Source organism: Henckelia pumila, chromosome 2 (genome assembly GCF_033568475.1).
Source record: "Henckelia pumila isolate YLH828 chromosome 2, ASM3356847v2, whole genome shotgun sequence".
NCBI classification, from domain to species: domain Eukaryota; kingdom Viridiplantae; phylum Streptophyta; class Magnoliopsida; order Lamiales; family Gesneriaceae; genus Henckelia; species Henckelia pumila.
In genome coordinates, this window is record NC_133121.1 from 153,041,683 (window position 1) to 153,057,969 (window position 16,287).

The window sequence follows — 16,287 nt, forward strand, 5'->3', positions numbered from 1 at the left end:
TTCTATTTTTGAACCACTGAGTTGAGATAGGTGGGATTTTGTATTTTCAAACAGGTCATGGCAAAATTTTTAAAAATCCGTATTTTCTTTATTAATTAATTTAAAGTAGAGGTTAGAGTCGTTTCACTTGTTAAATGATATGATAGATTTCGACTACCATTGACATTGTGATCCTTCATTTCATGGTAGGAGTCACCAATATCCTTCAGAATTCAACTCCACCAATTTTGCGAACCAACAACTTGAGTATCAAGAAGAGTGTATCACGCGTTGTGAGGATAATGTGGCTCAGTTGGAGAACATTGTGAAAAAACAGACAGAGATAAATAAAAAATTCTTAAAAAGACACATCAACTATTTGAGTCTTTTGGATGAATAGATTGAGCTTCTTATAGTACCATTTTCTGATATTTGCCAAGAGAATGAAGTAATCCATGAAGATAAATTTGTGATCAATCATGTGTGGCTGGATGATGACAACTCAAAAAACCATGGTTTGGAGAGTGATTCAACTCATGTTGAAACTTCATGGGAATGTGATCCTGCAACAGTAATTGAGCCAGATCAAAAGGAAATATTATTTGAGGAATTTGCATGCGAAGATGAGCCAAAGGTGACATTGGAGGATGAAGAGATCATTTCATATACACCATTAGCAGATCCATTCTTTCCATTGACTCCAACTCCACAATATTACATCCTCTATGAGCTTCAGCCTAGATTCGGAGTCTCCTCCCAAAATAATCAGTTCATGCCGAGTGTTGTTGGAGCGACGAGCTTACAATGTCAATATCATGCTAAGCTTGAGGGCGTACATGCAAAATCAAGACTCATACGTAGAGTTGTATGATTCTTACTGTGGGCAACAACCGCCCTTTGATGGTTGCTTTGGGAAAGTCGGGCTATAGACTATAAATTTAGCGCTGATTGGGAGGCAACACAGTGTTTTCTTTCCCTTACTTAATTTCGTTCCTTTTGTTTCTATATTATTTTGTTAATCCACCGCCTTACCTGTCGCTTTCCATGTTCATTAGGTTGCCCCATTCATTGAAGTTGATGTTGGTTCTCCACACCCAAAGAAGGATGAAGAAGCCAAACCAGGTGAGTGTTACTTTTATTTTATTTTCTTGCATTTTGTGTCATTCATTTTTTCTATGTGTCTTTCTGTGTTTGAAACATTGGGGGCAATGCTTTGAATAACTATGGGGGTAGTTTATTGCATGTTCATTTCGTTTTGCATGTTTGTGTGAGTTAGGATAATTAATGGGATCCGATGATGATTGTGGAGTAAAAAAATTGAATTTTATTGAAAATACTTACCCTTGACTTGGAATGGGAAACCTTAGATTGAACCGTGAATATTTTTATGCACTACTGTTAGTCCAGTGAATTGTAGCGAAAAATTGATGAATTTTTTGACTGCTTGACCATTGCACAACACTAGGTGTTTAGTGATCTCAATTTTGTCTTGTGAATTTTGGTGATACTCTAATAGTGCACTTATGATCTCGTATGCGCACCATTTTTGTTTAAAAAAAATTGAAGAAAAAAAAGAGATAACAACTCCATTCGGGTCATGGACAATGGATTGAAATTCTAATTACCTAGTCCAAGGCTAAGTATGCGGATGAAATGAGGTTGATGCTCCATCTGGACTATAAACGAGGGGATTGAAATCGTAATCTTATCAAAGTTGTAGCTAAGTTTTCGGGTAATTATTGGGGCTAATATAAGCCGATGCAAAATATAGCGGTGCGTAATAAAAAAAAATACAATCTTGAGAGAGGTGTGATTGTTAGAGGTATCTGGAAGGAATGGATGCATGAGAGGGATACTTGCACTGATGTGTTATTAGGTCGCTGAGAAGTCGTGTAAACAGATTCTATTTGAGTTGCGTGTAACTGGAATAACATCACACACACACGTTCATGCTAAATCGATGGTGTATTGTGAAGAGTTGAGGTTATTTTTGAACTTGGAGCGTATTTAGACTTCACTGAGGCGATTACTTTCCAATGAAATTATCCTAATTTCTTTGTGTGTATTGCATTTGCATTTTTTATTTATTCTTGCTCGAGGACGAGCAAGAATTAAGTATGACGGAATTGATAAGTGTGTTTTTATTCATTATTTTGTGTTAGTTTTTGAGTTCATTTTGCATGTATTCGTGTTATGTTAGTATCATTTAAGTTTAATTTTATTCTTATTCATACATGTGGTGTGCATTTCACTTTTTTCGGTTTGAATGAAGGTACAATGAAAAATCAAGATTTTGGAGCAAAAGAAGAGCCACAAGAAGGAATTACGAAGCAGCAATTGTCCAAAAATTATTTATGATGATAGAAAGATCTAAATCCGATCTTCACCGTTCAAAATGTAGTACAAGATGTTTTGAAGCTGCTATCCAAATTTTGGTTCGATCCCATGGATAGAACTTTGGATATGAATTTTTCAAAAATACTGCGCGGTGGGCCAGAAATTGGGCGCTCGAGCGGGACTTTTATGTGCTCAAGCGCGATCGCGGAAAGGGAAAAATTCAATTTCCGAAATTTTAAAGTTTCTACTTTCCGAGATTTGTTTGATGGGGTTTTTAAAACGTATATAATGACTTTTCAGATGCAGTAGAAAGGGGATTCAGATTTTTACAAGGAGGAAGGCGGCTAGGGCTGAGGATTGAAGACGTGGAAGAACGCTCCAATCTAGTTTCTTCTCTGTTCTTCTTATTTTGATTTGAATTAAGTTCTCGATTATTGAGTAGTTTTTTTTTCAACCAAGACCATGAGATTAGGTCAAAATTAATTTATTTTTGAGACGTGGTTGCATGTTTGATTATATTTTGGATATTTTTAATTATTGATGTTGGTTTAATATTTCTTGTGAATAATTTGCGCACCTAGTCACATGTTTGTTCATTAATCATGAATCGAAAGAGAATTGATTAAAGATAGCTTCAAAAATATCAATCAACATATGGTTAAACCGACTAGAAATAGTAATCGATTTCAGTATGCGGTTTTAGGTAAAAATTGAATTTTCATAAATATTGAATGCATTTGAGTTTGATTATAATGTATTAGAAATAATTTATCTGTCCAACTTGAATAGGCTTAACAAGTCTAGAAATAGATTGCTGAATAAGATATAAAAATTTACCGTGATTGGAATAAACATGATTTTCAGTCTGTGCCACGTTGATGCATAAATTAGTTTGATATTTTCTTGTGTCTTGATTGTCTCGTTTTAATTAATTTATAATCCAAGATCTAGTTGTGTTATTTTTTTATTTATTTATTGTCAATTTATTTTTTTAATTAAATTTTCTTTGAACAAAACAAATCACTCTTTATTATTTTTGTCTAGATTAAGTAAAATAATTAAATTTTAAAAATTAATTATAATCTCTGTGGAATCAAGTAATACTTGAACTCATTGTCTATTTACTATAACTTTAGTCTATTTGCTAGATTTATTAATCACCAAATTTTACCATTATCACACCAACTTTCTCATATTGTTGAACATACTCTCAATAACAAAGAAGTTTCTGAGACAATTGACAGTGAAAAATATCCGGTGGATACAATCTTGGCCCTTCATCTTTAACCCCCAATCTCTATCGAGAACCAACAATTTTCTTTTTTAATTAATACTACAATTTGGCGTTTTATATTATATTTAGTAAAAGAAAGTTGGGACCTTTTTGTGTGGGTCCGAATTTATGTACCATATAATAATAATAATGATAATAATAAATAAAAGGGAGTTGAGGATTTGTATCTAGAGACTTCTGTAGAGAGAGCCTCCCTCCTCTAAAATGCGAAGGTTCCGTGTACTGTTTTACAAAGATGTAGCGCCCTTTTGGACTCTCTTGATGCTTTTTCATGATTAGCCGTAGATTAGTGTATTTTTGGCGTGTGCATGTGTGATTTGGGCTGCGTCTTCGAAAGGGTTTGCTCGGGGTGGGATCATAATCGCTGTAATTTGTCGACAAAAAGATTCTTCTGTTACATAATATCTTGAGGTGTACGATGGCAGATGCGGATGAAAAAAGTACCGATCTTTATGGGGTTTTGGAGTTGAAGAAGGAGTGCACAACGGCGGAGCTGAGGAATGCGTACAAGAAGCTTGCACTGGTCGGATTTGAAGATTGATTTGTTTCTGGTTTTTTTTTTTAAGTATTACAGTGATTATACCTGTTTGTTAATGATTCCCATGTGAAAAATTTGGAGAAAATGCCTCTGTTTTTCTTGATTTTTGATGTCTTGTGATGTTCTCTCGTATGTGTCACTCGCTTTGTGTTTCACATTGATTGTTTTGGGGAAATGTGCTGTCGTGAACATAAAGATCAGATTTTGGGTGTTATTATTTTTTTTAAAAAAAATATATTTGAGAATTTGTTCAGCATATTATTAAACTGTATTCTATTTCCATTTTGAATCTTTTATCAGATATTTTCTGAGACTTCTTTGATTGCGGTATTTCAATAATTGTAGAAGTGGCACCCAGATCGCTGCTCTGCGCTGGGGAATTCAGAGCATGTGGAACAGGCAAAAAAGAAATTTCAGGCCATTCAGGAAGCTTATTCTGGTGATTCCAGGATCTCTATCTTCAATTTATTCGATAAAGCCAGTTGATGCATGTCATGAACAAGTCAAATTTCTGCAAAACCTCTCTTTTTGTGTGTGTATGTGTTTGTTTGATAGCAAAACTTTACATCCCCTCAACCATCTCTCTAATCAAGAACATCTGTTTTGTGAAATTATTGCTCGAGAATTAAAACAAAAAAAACTGTTCTTTTGGTCTAATTCTTTGATTCAGATTGACATTCACAGCACCCCAAAGCCTCTTTTTTAAAAAAATCAGTTAGATAGACTAGGGAGAGGAGTCTTCTTCTTCCCCACCCCCCGAATCACTCAAAGAGAAGCATTAGAAGTTTTCAAAAGCAAGAGATTCTAGTTTATCATTTCTGTATTCTGGTTTATCATTTCTGTATTCTGGCTTTTTAAGGTATTTTTTTGAAAAATCCCATCCAAGCACCTTTTTATTTTAGCAAAAAAAAGGCCAAAAGCTCACCAAACAAACTCTTTAGAGATGTAAATGAGACGAACAGTTCGCGAACTGTTCGGGTCTCGGCTCGCTAAAAGCTCGTTCGAGCTCGTTTAATGAGGCTCGTTAAGGCAAACGAACCAAGCTCGAGCTTTACAATATTCGGCTCGTTAGCTCGTGAACATACTCGTTAACAGGCTCGTTAACAAGCTCGTAAGTCATCTCTTAGACGAAAACATAATAGTATTGATATTTAATTTATAAATTTACACTTTACTTATGAAAAATATTGAAAAATCTGTAAAAATTAATTTATTAGAATAAAATTACAAATTTTAATAATAAAATTACAAATTTTAATAATAATATTATATTTTTTTCAAATATATAATTTAGTTTTTTAATCAATTTCATGAATATTTAAATTTATAGTTTAAATATATTAAGCTTGTTTAGGCTCGATAAAAGCTCGAATAAGCTCGTGAGACATGAATATATTCGTTAAATAAGCTCGGGCTCGGCTCTTTTATAAATGAACCGAGCTTGAACATTCAAAAGCTCGGCTCGGCTCGTTTACATCCCTATCTTTAGTTGTTTGTGGGAGTCTTCTTTTTGTTTATGATATTTTTGTTATTTTGGAGTCTTTTTATAATTAATTTCGTGAGCTATCATCCATTGTAATTGAACTCAGAAAAGTTATTGTTTGAATTGGAACAGTGCTTTCAGACTCCAACCGAAGGTTTTTGTACGACTTAGGAATCCATGATTTTGATGACCATGATGATGAAAATGTAAGCTCATGATGTGTATTATATACGGATAAGATCAACCATTCATTTTATGTGATCCCTTTGAATGTGTTGTATTCAAATGAGTGGTCTTGGATTCAATAATTTTCTGCATTTATGATACCTCTTAGTAATTGCAACTTGTTTGGCTTATCCAATTTTTTGTGGGGTCATTTTCCGTCTAATGTGATGGTGACCTTTTTTTAAAAAATAAACATTTTTAATTATGGTTATTTTGTGTGTTTTCTGGAAATGCGCATATTTGGAGAATGAGACGCATGTTTGGTTTCGCTTTTGAATATTCACATGCTTCGATTAGTTATTGTTTCTATGCGACTCGACGCAGGAGGGTATGGTAAATTTCTTGAATGAAATGGCATCAATGATGAGCAGCCATGACGCCAATGTAAGTGTCCACTTCCTCTGCTTTATCTTCCAATAGTTTTTTTTTTTTTTTTTTTTTTGGAGAAATACGTCATTTTAGCATTCTAATTTCTAGCCCCGTCTCAATTTGGTTTTCCTTTTTTTTTTTTTTTGGGTAAATTAATATAGTTTTACGTATAATATGTACAGAACAAAATGATTTTGCGCATTTTAAAATATTTTTTAATCTTTGTTAAGTTCTGTCCCTTTTCTCCAAAACTTATGGCTCTGCCGCTGGCCTGCTACACTTTGCCTCCCTTATCTTATCCAAGTGTGGTCCTGCTTGGAAGGGTATAGAAGTTGTTGGAAATGATCCCTCTTTGTTGGAAAGATTCTTGGTGTCTAGTCATTTTCGACGTAACTTTGTTCAAGGATTCGATTCTTGGACATGGTACAACTTGTTATCAACCATCCTCTAGCTTAACTTAATAGTTTAGTTAAATTTATGAATATTTTATTCCTTTTCAGGGAAATACTGATTATCAAGTGACCTGAAATTTTGGATATGTTTTGGTTACCAGTGTGGCTGTTTTATTTTATCGATCAAGTAGCTGAATCATGGCATAATGTTCATTCGTAGTTCCATGGTTTGACAGGATAATGGAAACACGAGTTTCGAAGAATTGCAAGAGCTTTTCAATGATATTTTCGAGAGTGACATTGAGTCCCCCGCGTCTTCTTCTTCGTTTTCCTCTGCTGCTGCTGCTGCTGCCCCTCCCACATCTTCTTCCTCACCCCAGACCATGCACAGCGACACCTATTGTTCCAACAAAAGGGACTGCTCTCAAATGAGCTCGAGCAATCTGAAAGCCCAAGCTACTAAATTTGGAATGTTCTGCCATGGGGTATATAGTTTCTCCATCTTTCTTGCACAGGCTTCCCTGAATATATTGTGTTGTTTTCAATTGTCGGAGTCAGAGGAGCAAATAGGGTTATGCGCCATACATTGAAAAATATATTTCATGTTTCGAGTTTTAGTTTCTTCCTGCATATAAGAGAAAGTGGGGATGTTTTTGTTCGACAGATGGACAGTCGAGAAGAAAGAGTAGCAGCAGGAAGTGACGAGGACAGGAGGAATGGCAGGATGCAGAAGACTTCACCGGGCCAAGACGTCTCATCGGGCAATCACTCCACACTATCAACCTAGAAACAAGCTGCCTACTACTGGCATATCTTGCTCGAATATTGGTAATCCTCGTACAATTCCTTGGAATGTATGGAGGTCTGGATTTGTACTGCCACTGGATCATTTGGCTCAGTGGCCGTCGTGAGAGGCTTGTAGGGACAGTTGCTTACCTCCTCTGTCTACTGTCGTGAATTTGTTTATAGATTTTTCATTATCCAATATACATAAACAAAAAAACATGATTTCGCCACTTTTGAATGATTAATTCTTGGGTTGCTACCATTTTTTTTCAGTGTCTCGACTGTTGAAGCCTTCTTGATGTGATCCATTGGTACATTGTTCCATTTTTTCAATCGTTTTGAGGATGAATTTTGGTAGTTTGAATCATCTACTTTTATCATTGCACTGTTTGACTTGTGGCTTGGTGTTTTATGATCTGTATACTGTAGCTAATCGAAATTTTGTTCATCACTCGATTTATGGTTTATTAGATTCATGGAATGCCATGTTATCTTCATATAGTGGTTGTGGTGCTATTGTTGCGGTAGTTATTCGTTTTCCTTTTTATTTTTATTTTTTTTATTATCTATTTTACAATTTTATTAGTGTTACTTTTGCTGCATTTCGATGTTAATTATAAATATAATTTATCTATTATTATTATTATTATTATTATTATATAAATATGTGATTTTATTTGTAAATTTACGTGACTTCTTTTTTTCATTAATATTACATAATTAATGTGTTTTTTTTAATTATTTATTTATGTGACTCTTCAATTAAGTAATCTATTTTAAAAAGTATATCATGCATGTTTTCAAATAAAAAATTAAAATTTTGTGCATCTACTATTTATTATTTGGGTTTTCTCTTATTTGATATGTATTTTTTCAAATAAAAAATTATAATTTTGTGCATCTGCTATTTATTATTTGGTTTTTTTCTTATTTGATTTAATTTGTTTATTATATATATCTAATATAATACTCCATTCTATACTATTATTTTATTAAATATAAATATATGAGTTTAATTTGAGCTTATAATTTTACTCTCTTATTTATTTGTCATTTTTTTTCAGTTAATAGGTCATTAATAATTACAAAGAAAGCAATTCTAGTTACCTTCTAAGCACCAAGCAGTTTTACCCGCCGCGTAAGTGCAGGGTTACTACCAAATTACCGGGGAAAAAAATAAGCAAACCAAAAAATCATGTTTTCAGAGAATTATTAAGAATCCTAAACTCAAACACACGATGACACGAATATAATATATGTTATTCTTAACTCCATCAAATTTCATGGTAATTTGGATCCGTGTGTTTGCATTTAATTATTTCGGTAAATGTGTGTTAATTATTATGACACACTATCTACTTTTTTTAAAAAAAAAATTAATGTATTTTTTTGTCTTTTCATCATCTTAAATATAAATAAATTTTTATTTCATCTTTGTTATGATATCAAATATCTAAGTTTTAGTGTTTGACAAAAAGTATTTCAGACATCAACTTGATATATAAACAATTGAAAGCAGAAGAGCAAAAGCAGAAGCAGAAGAGCAGATCAGAAGAAGTAAACAGAAGAGCAAAAACATAAGTAGAAGAGCAGATCAGCAGATGTTTTCCATGAACCAGTTTAAGCTATTAACCAAAGGTTTCTAGTACACTGATTAGACTCAGATCTACGCAGTCAAAGGGTACCTTCTTACAAAGAACTAAAAGACAAAAAAACGGCTAGTTACCAACGGATGCATTTGAATCAAAGATGACTGTTATCTTGCACTTATAAATAGATATCATAGCCAAACAGAAGAACTATCCGGCTCCCAAGAACTCACAATCACTTACAGCTTACCAAAGAACTACTGAACACTTTCAATTGTTCATATCCACAAAAGAAGAGTTCAAACGCTTACGTAGAAGATCATATAGAAGCCGAAGAACACCAGCACACACATCAAGTCTATCAGATCTTTTAGGATCATATTATGCTAAGTGTTAAACTGTACAAACATTGTATTTATAACAGTTGAGGTACTGCAAACCTCTATAACTTGATTTCAGCAAAGGGCTGAAACCAGTAGAGTAAATAAGAGTCTCAGTAGTAGGCAGTGGGGTAAGTCCTGGCTGAGGTGGGTCGTTGTGTCAAAGTTTTCTAGTGATGCCTTCTGGAAACAGAAAAATGGGTGACGTAGGAGCAGTTGAGTCTCCGAACATCCAGAAATAAATTGTTGTGTTGATTACTTTCCGCTGAACACACACACACAACCAGTAGAGTCAGCTGATGCAAGTTCAATCTCCTAGTTGACCTTTTTCCGCACAACCATATAGTTGTTGGTTGACTCTCGGAGATCTAAGAGAAAAGAGAGTTCAACGTCTAACACCACTGAACTCACTAGCAGCAGTAAGTTACTGCTTCATGCAACAATTTTTAGAACAGTAGCAACTCACTACTCTTTCTACCTCAGTAGCAGTAGCTCATCGATCCTGACAAGTGGTATCAGAGAGGGTTCTTTTCTCACTTCTGAACAATACAAAAGAACACCTTGTTCAGCACCTTGGTCAATTGAATTTTCAAGAAAACTAGAAGACCACAGATTGCTCCACTGTTCAAGGGACTCTACAGAAAAGCCATTTAATGCTGAGAGAAACAGATGCCAACTGGTCAATTTACTATTGAACCTTGTTGCTCAGACTCTTTGGATGCCTCAATAATGACAAAACAACCTTGTGCTTTACACTGCATGATGATTAAGCTCATACAAGCACTTATGGGAAGCAGAAGCCGACAATCAGCATACCAAAATATATTTTGGAAGGAAATTAGAGTGAAGGGAGGGGAATGTCAGCTCACAAACTCTGCTAAGGACAACACAAATCGGCAAACACTCATTTCGACTCATAACTAAGCTTTCTTATCTTTTATCTTTTAATTTCGGCATTAATTTTTCAGTTTGCTTCATTACTGCTCTATTATTTGTTTTTATGCAGCATATAACATTGGTATTGATCACTAGAAAAATACTTGCATAAAAATAGGAACAACTCAGTCAAATAAAGACAGTTATTATTCTTAGATGATTCTTTATTTACAATTTCTATCTCCCACTCTACGGACTTTATCTGTTAGTTCATCCAGGTGCCCATTTCACCTGAATGAAACTCAACATAATGTGAGAACACATTAAATATCTGAAGCTCCTTCATGAGAATTAGAAGATGAACACCCTCAGCACTGTAGACATCTTCAACTTTAGTCGTCTCCGGTCGATTTTTTTACTTCTCCAGCCTTTTCTTCTCCTTTGGCAAGAGAAGTGCAACATTACGAGATTGAAGCACTGATATCTTGGCCCGAAGAGATTCTGTCCTCTGAGAGACAAAATCCTCATATTCCTTCTTCCTTGCTTCAATCGGGGTAGACATTCTTCAATTTTCTGTTATTATTATCTTTTGTAGATTCGTAGTTAATTCTAAGCAAAGTTCCCTTTTATAGATACATTCACAGTATACGAAGAGTCATACATAAATGCTCAATCTTTCCAATGATGCGACACGCATGATTGAGAATGTAATGAGACTCTCTAACATTGGAAGCTGTATTCTGTATTTTCGTCTGACACGAAAATCTAACAAATTCTAAGTAATAGACTAGTAATGAATTTCAAGGGGATAACAAAATTTTAAGCAGAACAGATACTGAAATTCAGTAGAACAGACTCAGCTACTGAAAAACAGCAATCACTCACTACTATTCAGACTAAGCCCTCTTATTTCTTATCTATTCATATCAATGTCACTTGGTCATGTGTTAAATGTTTGTAGTTAATCAGTTTTGATTAAATGTAGTAAACAAAATAGGAGCAACACTAAAAAAAACAGAGCTTATTTATATTTGTCTCCTAGTGTTACAAAATTTTCTCTGAATTGCCATCTTCCACAACTTTACAAAGATACCCAATTCTCCAGCTAAAGCCCTCTGATATCTTGGATGTGCGGAAATTTTATTTAGAAACTGTAGTTTCTTTATAAGAGAAAGGAGGTAGATGCCATCAAAGCTAAAAACGTCCTCAGGCTTGGTTGTGCCAAGTCTCTGTATATATTTCTTCAGTCTCACACTTGCTAAACGAGGAGAATTTACTAGAACTCGTTTAAGAAACTCTATCTTGGACTTCAGTAACTCTATCTTTGTTGCAACCTCATCTTCAGAAATACGCCTGAGTATCTCCATATTTTAATTTTATGATCATTATTCTTTTTATAGATGAAAATGAGTATATGAATGATTAATTGCATACTCACACTTTCCAATGACGTAGGAACAGACTGTCAGAAAATATGAAGGGACGTTCACTTTTCGAAGAAGTCAAAGCGTTTAGACATGTCAAATCAACAATAGCAAAAGATGACTGTAGCAGAATAGAAGCCTATTCACAGCAAATCAGAAGCAGTAAACAGAACATACAAGTTTTTTTTAGGCTCGTAAGCCATATGCGAGATGACTAAACCTCATTAGAAAAGTATTAATTCAGGGGGAATAAAAATTGAAAAGCAGCAGAAGCCTATCCGCAGAAGCCGACAAAACTACTCTACTGAAGGAATTACAAGTATATCTGATAAGTCTTTTGTGAGATGACTGGACTTTAGCAAAAGCAGTAACTAAGGGGGAATGACAGCAACCACAGTAGCTTGGCGAAAGGATTTTAGTAATCTACTCCTCATAACTCTTAGCTCTCACTACTAAACCAGTGAGACATCTCATTAAAGCTATTGAACTTTAGCAGAAGAGCAGACCAGCAGTCTCTGACAAGTGATACTATTAGAAGCACACCAGTAACACAGTTAGCAGTATACCAACCTTCAAGTAAGTTTGAATAATCGTTGGAGTATCATGAGACATCAGAGCAGAACTGAAGATCAGATGATTTATCGAGCACTGAAACTTCAAGATGAAACAGTTCCAGCATAAGTTGATGTGTCCGTCACAAAGAAAAAATGATAGAATGGATCTATTGCTCAAATTTTGTCAAAATACTAAAAAGGAAGAAATTGTTAGGATATCAAATATCTAAGTTTTAGTGTTTGAGAAAAAATATTTCATACATCAACTTGATATATAAACAATTGGAAGAAGAAGAGCAAAAACGGAAGCAGAAGAGCAGATCAGAAGAAGTAAGCAGAAGAGCAAAAGCAGAAGCAGAAGTGCAGATCAGCAGATGCGCATTTGGGATTTAATTTGCATTATTATTTTCAGAGATGGCCAGAAGAGGCGATGAGAGCCATGGAAGTGTTGGCTCCCACTTGTCTTAATTGATACTGCCGTCACATTCTTTTATTTCTAGCCGTTATTTTAAGAGACATATATTACCCTATGTATCATTAGACATGGATTTAATTGTATCTACTCTGCTGGAGTAGGAGGTAGTAACTAAGTGTCTAGTGATGGGCCTTCTTGAGTTTGAGGGCCATGTATTATCTGCCAATATGATGATTTTAGCTATGGCAGATTTTGATTGTATTTTGGGAATAGACATGCTGACATTGTACCACGCTACTGTGGATTTTTATCAACGCTTGGTACAGTTTCATCCTGATGAGGGTGATAGTTGGTACTTATATGGTGAGGGAGCGCGACCTCGGATGCCACTCGTGTCGGCTCTGAAGGCCTGTTGTGCCTTAGAGTCAGGTGGTGAGACTACCTCATCTATGCAGTTGATATGCCCGTGAGTAGCCAGGGTATTGATGAGTTACCAGTGGTCAGTGAATTCCCTGATGTTTTCCCCGACGAGATTCCTGGTTTTCCTCCACTTAAAGAGGTGGAGTTTGGCATTGATCTAATGCCAGGAACAACGTCTATATCCCGAGCACCCTATCGTCTGGTTCCATCAGAGATGAAGGAATTGAAGCAGAAGTTGCAGGATCTGCTGGATGAGGGATATATTCGCCCGAGTGTTTTTCCGTGGGGAGCACATGTATTGTTTGTCAAGAAAAAAGATGGATCAATGCGATTGTGTATTGATTACAGGCAGCTGAACCATGTCACCATTTAGAATAAGTACCCGTTTCCACGAATTGATGATCTGTTTGATCAGTTGCAGGGTACTTTTGTTTATTCGAAGATTGATCTGAGATTAGGATACCACCAGATGTGGGTAAGAGACTAGGATATTTCTAAGACTGCTTTTCGAACTAGGTACAGACATTATGAATTCTTGGTGATGCCATTTGCATTGATGAATGCACCTGCAGTCTTTATGGACTTGATTAATAGAGTATTTCGAGATTATCTGGATAAATTTGTCATCGTATTCATCGATGATATTCTGGTTTATTCTCATGATAGAGAAGAGCATGCACAACATCATAGAATTGTATTGCAGACGCTATGGGAAAAGCATTTGTATGCTAAGTTGAGCAAATGTGAGTTCAGGATTGGCCGAGTCGTGTTTCTTGGTCATGTTATATCCAGGGAAAGAATATATGTGGATCCGAGTAAGGTTGAGGTAGTGCTGAACTGGTCTCGTCTGACGACGGTGGCTGAGATCCATAGTTTCCTAGTTCTAGTTGGTTATTACCGTCGGTTCATCGAGAATTTTGCACAGATAGCCAGGTCTTTGACACAGCTTACCCGAAAGGATATTTCTTTTATGTGGTCCTGATTTAGTGAGAAATCCTTTTGAGAGCTGCGTAGAAGTCTTACTACTGCACCTGTGCTAGCTCTATCATCTGGATCGGAAGGTTATGTTGTGTACACAGATGCCTCTGATTAGGGGTTGGGATGTGTACTAACACATCATGGACATGTGATAGCTTATGCCTCTCAACAGCTGAAGATGCGTGAGATGAATTATCCAGTACATGATCTCGAGTTGGCTGCCATTATATTTGCTCTCAAGATTTGGAGGCATTATCTGTATGGAGAGAAGTTTGAGATATTCACGGATCACAAGAGTCTGAAATATTTGTTCACTCGGGCGGATTTGAATATGAGACAGAGACGCTGGATGGACTTATTGAAGGACTATGACTGCAAGATTGAGTATCATCTAGGTTCTGCCAATCTTACTGCTGATGCCCTGAGTCGGCAGGTAAGACTCTCTGCACTTCATACTAGTGATTTATCTCATATGATTCAGGAATATTGTTCTCTTGTTTCACGCTCAAGCATAAGAAAGGAAGGAATGGAATTCGTTTGTATACAATTCTATCTGAGCCAGCATTGTACTCTATAATCAGAGATGCTCAAATATCTGATGTTAAGACCCAGCGAATGGATCGTCTAGCCAATGGGGTTAATACATCTGGATTCCATTACCAATATGTTGGTTTATTGTGCTTATCTAATCGAGTGATTGTGCCAGATGATGCGGAGTTAAGGAATGATATTCTATCTCAAGCTCACAGGAGTCAACTGACAGTTCATCGTAGAAGCATGAAGATGTATAAAGACTTGCGATCTAGATTCTGGTGGAAGAGGATGAAGCGGAGTGTATACCAGTTCGTTTCTAAATGTCTTGTCTGTCAGCAGGTCAAGGCTGAGCATCAAAAACCAGGTGTTTTATTACAGAGTCTAGAGATTCCCGAATGGAAGTGAGAACATGTGACTATGGATTTTATCACCCACTTGCCTATGACCTCTAGATAGTGTGATGCTATTTGGGTCATTGTGGATCGTTTGATGAAATCTGCAGACTTTATTCCTTACAGCCGAGATTATTCATTTGATCGCATGACATACTTATATATCCAAGAGATAGTGCAATTACATGGCATTCCATTGAGCATAGACAGTGACAGGGATCCACGTTTTATCTCATGGTTCTGGGATAGTTTTCAGCAGGCATTGGGCACCACTTTGAGTTTGAGTACAGCGTATCATCCGGAGACTGATGGACAGTCTGAGCGGATGATACAGATACTCGAGGATATGCTGAGAGCATTTGTTATGGATTTTGGCTTGTCATGGCAGGATCAGTTACCTCTGATTGAATTTCCCTACAATAACAGTTATCACCGCAGCATTGACATAGCACCTTTTGAGGCATTGTATGGACGTTGATGTCGTACTCCATTATTCTAGGATGTGGTGGGAGAACGGTAGGTCGAGAGACCAGAGTTAATACATCAGGTTGCAGAAAGAATCAGAGCTGCCCAAGACAGACAGGCTAGTTATGCTAATGTTCACCACAGGCCATTACATTTCGAGCCTGGTGAACATGTATTTCTTCCAGTATCACCTTTTAGGAAGGTAATGAGGTTTGGCTTGAAAGTTAAGTTATCGCCTAGATACATTGGGCCATTCCAGATTTTGGAGAAGATCGGAGATGCCGCTTATCATCTGGTGTTACAGCCATATCTCTCCAGTATTCACAACGTATTCCACGTGTCATTTCTTCGACAATATGTAGCTGATGATTCACATATTATCCAACCTACTGACGTTCAGCTAGAACCAGATATGTCATACGTGGAAAGACCACTTCGGATCCTTGACAGGAAAGATAAGGTACTTCAGAACAAGACTATACCATTGGTTATGGTCCAATGGCAGTGTAGAGGCATAGAGGAATCGACTTGGGAGCTCGAGATTCGTATGCGAGTGGAACATCCTGAGTTGTTTGTCGTATATTCTGTTAATACGTACGAAATGTATAGTGTATTTTGAACATATGTATGATATGTACAGTACTTGCTAATGAATAAACATGAACATTTGGTTCCCTGATTGTTACCTAGACTTAAATTTCGAGGACAAAATTTCTTATGTTGGTTAGAATGCAGTAACCCGTACCCTGTTTAAGTTAATTTAATGTTAATCATGATTAAGGGTTACTAAATACATGATCAAGAAATTAAATGAGATTAAAATAATTGAATTGTGTGTTAAAAATATGTATTAGTAA

At 35.9% G+C, this 16,287-nt stretch overlaps 2 protein-coding genes across 2 annotated transcripts; both read left to right on the forward strand.

Moving 5' to 3' along the window:
* Positions 1–3,771: 3,771 nt before the first annotated feature.
* LOC140881511 (uncharacterized) lies at positions 3,772–7,665 on the forward strand. Its single transcript, XM_073286883.1, has 6 exons — positions 3,772–4,133; positions 4,494–4,587; positions 5,764–5,837; positions 6,181–6,240; positions 6,854–7,102; positions 7,282–7,665. Exons 1-6 carry the CDS (start codon positions 4,029–4,031, stop codon positions 7,402–7,404), a joined length of 705 nt encoding a protein of 234 aa, XP_073142984.1. The 5' UTR covers positions 3,772–4,028; the 3' UTR covers positions 7,405–7,665.
* Positions 7,666–14,654: 6,989 nt separating this feature from the next.
* Positions 14,655–15,443, forward strand: LOC140878722 (uncharacterized). Its single transcript, XM_073282335.1, has 3 exons — positions 14,655–14,937; positions 15,076–15,224; positions 15,354–15,443. Exons 1-3 carry the CDS (start codon positions 14,655–14,657, stop codon positions 15,441–15,443), a joined length of 522 nt encoding a protein of 173 aa, XP_073138436.1.
* Positions 15,444–16,287: the final 844 nt, after the last annotated feature.

Coding starts and splice junctions, on each gene's coding strand:
- LOC140881511 (XM_073286883.1), top strand. CDS start 4,029: ATGGCAGATGCGGATGAAAAAAGTACCGATCTTTATGGGGTTTTGGAG. Junction 4,588..5,763: donor CATTCAGGAAGCTTATTCTG/GTGATTCCAGGA, acceptor GAATTGGAACAG/TGCTTTCAGACTCCAACCGA. Junction 6,241..6,853: donor TGAGCAGCCATGACGCCAAT/GTAAGTGTCCAC, acceptor ATGGTTTGACAG/GATAATGGAAACACGAGTTT.
- LOC140878722 (XM_073282335.1), top strand. CDS start 14,655: ATGGATCGTCTAGCCAATGGGGTTAATACATCTGGATTCCATTACCAA. Junction 14,938..15,075: donor GGCTGAGCATCAAAAACCAG/GTGTTTTATTAC, acceptor TGAAATCTGCAG/ACTTTATTCCTTACAGCCGA. Junction 15,225..15,353: donor TCTGGGATAGTTTTCAGCAG/GCATTGGGCACC, acceptor TTGTCATGGCAG/GATCAGTTACCTCTGATTGA.